The 2,611-nt window shown below is 46.0% G+C and overlaps 1 protein-coding gene across 1 annotated transcript; it reads right to left on the bottom strand.

Annotated features, from left to right (window-relative positions):
• Nucleotides 1-1,666: 1,666 nt before the first annotated feature.
• Nucleotides 1,667-2,611, bottom strand: LOC129076456 (olfactory receptor 56A1). The gene has a single exon (XM_054580620.1). The coding sequence runs from the start codon at nucleotides 2,609-2,611 to the stop codon at nucleotides 1,667-1,669; it is 945 nt and encodes a 314-aa protein (XP_054436595.1).

Below are 2,611 nucleotides of genomic sequence, written 5' to 3' on the forward strand. Positions count from 1 at the left end.
TTACATCATGTCTCTTCATGTGCTTGCACTAGAGGACTTGACTGTTTCCAGTCCCCTGAGAGGCCCTGTGCTCTGCAATGCGCTGTTAACAGCTGTCCCGCATGTCACCACAGGCTTTCAGACTCAACCAAGAGCTGTGCGGTCAACTCCTGTCTCTCAGCCCTAAACGCTCCCATTCAAACTCTGCTTTGTGACACTCAGGCTCATATCTAGGACTCTTTGTCAGCTGACTCCCTCTTAGTTTGCACCCACAGCAGCAGAAAAAGCCTGGAAGGTTGAAACACGGGAGAGGATATTTTTTTCTTTCCTGTCTGTCCCTGTCTTGTCAGTGTCCCTTAGCAGTGTCTCATCATGTTGGCAGTGGGGTAGATTTCTGGTGTCTGGGATTTGTTGGTTGGTTGGTTGCATGGTTAGTTGAAAGGGTTTGGGGTTGGGTTTGGGTCTGGGCTTCAGTTTTAGAACTCCCAAGATCAAATCAGCCTCATTGAACTCCTTCAGAAGTACCAACAGCAGCAGGATAGGGTCCTTTCCTCAGAAGTCTTAACTCTAAGGGGGCCTTCTCTGAGTTCCTGTGACATTAGTACCAGTTACAGCCAGAACTCATCCTCAAAGTAGTACAGCCCAGTTAGTTCAATCGGTTCTATGTTCTAACTGACCAACCTCTTCCCAAGTGTAAGGTTCTTCCTGCATGTACTGTTTCTGTGTCACTTCATCCCCTTTTATCATTTCAAGTCTCCAATACCCTTTTAACCAATTGCTTACATTACATTTTCTAAAAATAATGGTGCAATATCTTTTCTCCCGACTTGCCCACTGTTGTCCATAAACCTGACACTGTGCCATGTCTTCACCTTCAACTAGAGTTCTGGGGCAGAATCAACATAAAATGGACTTGATTTCCAGTTCACTGTACATGTAGCTCAAACATAAAGGGGAAATGACCAGCCCACTCTTCTGGTCAGTTTCTCCATTTCCCACCCCAATGGTATCCTCTCTCTCCACGTGTATCCTCATTTTCAAGACTCCCTGAAGATGACAAGATTATACAGGATAGAATAGAAAGCTGACATTGCTTTATATTACTATAAACACTCTTCTCCTGTGATCCTGCAGATGCTTTGTTGGGTAGGACTCTGTTTTCTCTAAGAACATCCTGGCTCTCAAAGAAGCAGATACAGGCAGGAAATACATATGGACAGCCAGAAGAATAATCACAGGCCAAAGGAGAGTAGGGTGGAAGCCTGGTCTCCAGCTTCAACTGTACTTGAAGGAGCATTTCTGCAGGAAGTGCCTAGACTCTATAGCCTGGATTTTGATCTTTATTGCTTTCCAGATATGTGATATTTGTTGGTCACCTCTCTTAAAAACATTTTCTTCACTATGTTAAATGTAATTAATTATACATGAAGAGATATTGTAAAGATTAAATTACTTAAATATAATTGCCTAGGCTCAAAACAGTTACTCAAGAAATATGAGTTTCTCTCTCTTGCCTACCTTCATTTGAACCAGGCAAAGAAAATAAAGGAAAGTATCTGGATCAGTGGTGAAGTGAGCCTCCATGTGTGTAATAAATACTCACTCACAGGCATTCCTCTACCTTGCTGCCTAGGCAAAAACCACTGAGAAGGAAGGGGGAAAGGTATTAGAGATCTTTTCTACATATTCACGTCCCTCTATGCAGCAATTTCTGAATTCCTTGTTTTATCTCTTTGGTCCGAACCCCATATACAATAGGGTTCAAGGCAGGGGGAATGAGGTGATGAAGGACATTGAGTAGGATGAGGATGTCCATGGGGACCTTCTTCCTGGCCACATTAGTCAACACCACAACCAGCAGGATGGTGCTGAAGAACAGGATGAGGATGAAGTGGGAGCCACATGTGCTCAGGGCTTTGACTGCAGCCCCCTCAGCCTTGAATCTAAGCACAGCTTTTAGGATGAAGGTGTAGGAGAGGAAGATGAGAATGAAATCTGAGCCCAGTAAGGTCCAACCAGCCACCAACTGGTAGATTCTGTTCAGGGTGAAATTGTCACAGGAGAGCATAGACACAGACAGGTTGGCACAGATGCAGTTCTCAATGACATTTTTTCCATGATAATGGAGCTGGGCGGTGAGAATAGGAATGGGTGCAGTGAGAAGGGCATTTCTTGTGACAATGAAGATACTAGCCTTGGCCACAAATTGGTTAGTGATGATAGATGAGTATCGTAGTGGGTGGCAGATGGCCACATAGCGATCATAGGCCATGACCATGAATGTGCATGACTCCATGGGGAGGAAACTGTTCATGATGAACATCTGGAGGAAGCAAGCAGAGAAGCTGATGGACCTGAGGTCAAACCAGAAGATGGCCAGGACCTTGGGGATGACGGTGAGGCAGAGCACGATGTCCAGCAGGGAGAGGAGGCTGAGCAGGTAGTACATGGGCTCGTGCAGAGACGCTTCCAGCCGGATGGTGATCAGGAGGGTGGCGTTGGCCCCCATGGCCAGAAGGAAGAGGAGGCTGAGGGGCAGGGACAGCCAGTGCTGCCAACTCTGGTAGTTAGGGAAGCAGATGAGGAGAAATTCAGAGACTGGAGCAGTGGAGCAGTTGCTGGGTGAAGCCAT

Source organism: Pteronotus mesoamericanus, unplaced genomic scaffold (genome assembly GCF_021234165.1).
Source record: "Pteronotus mesoamericanus isolate MK-2021 breed Mesoamerican mustached bat unplaced genomic scaffold, CSHL_Meso_final contig_591, whole genome shotgun sequence".
In the NCBI taxonomy this organism is placed as follows: Eukaryota; Metazoa; Chordata; class Mammalia; order Chiroptera; family Mormoopidae; genus Pteronotus; species Pteronotus mesoamericanus.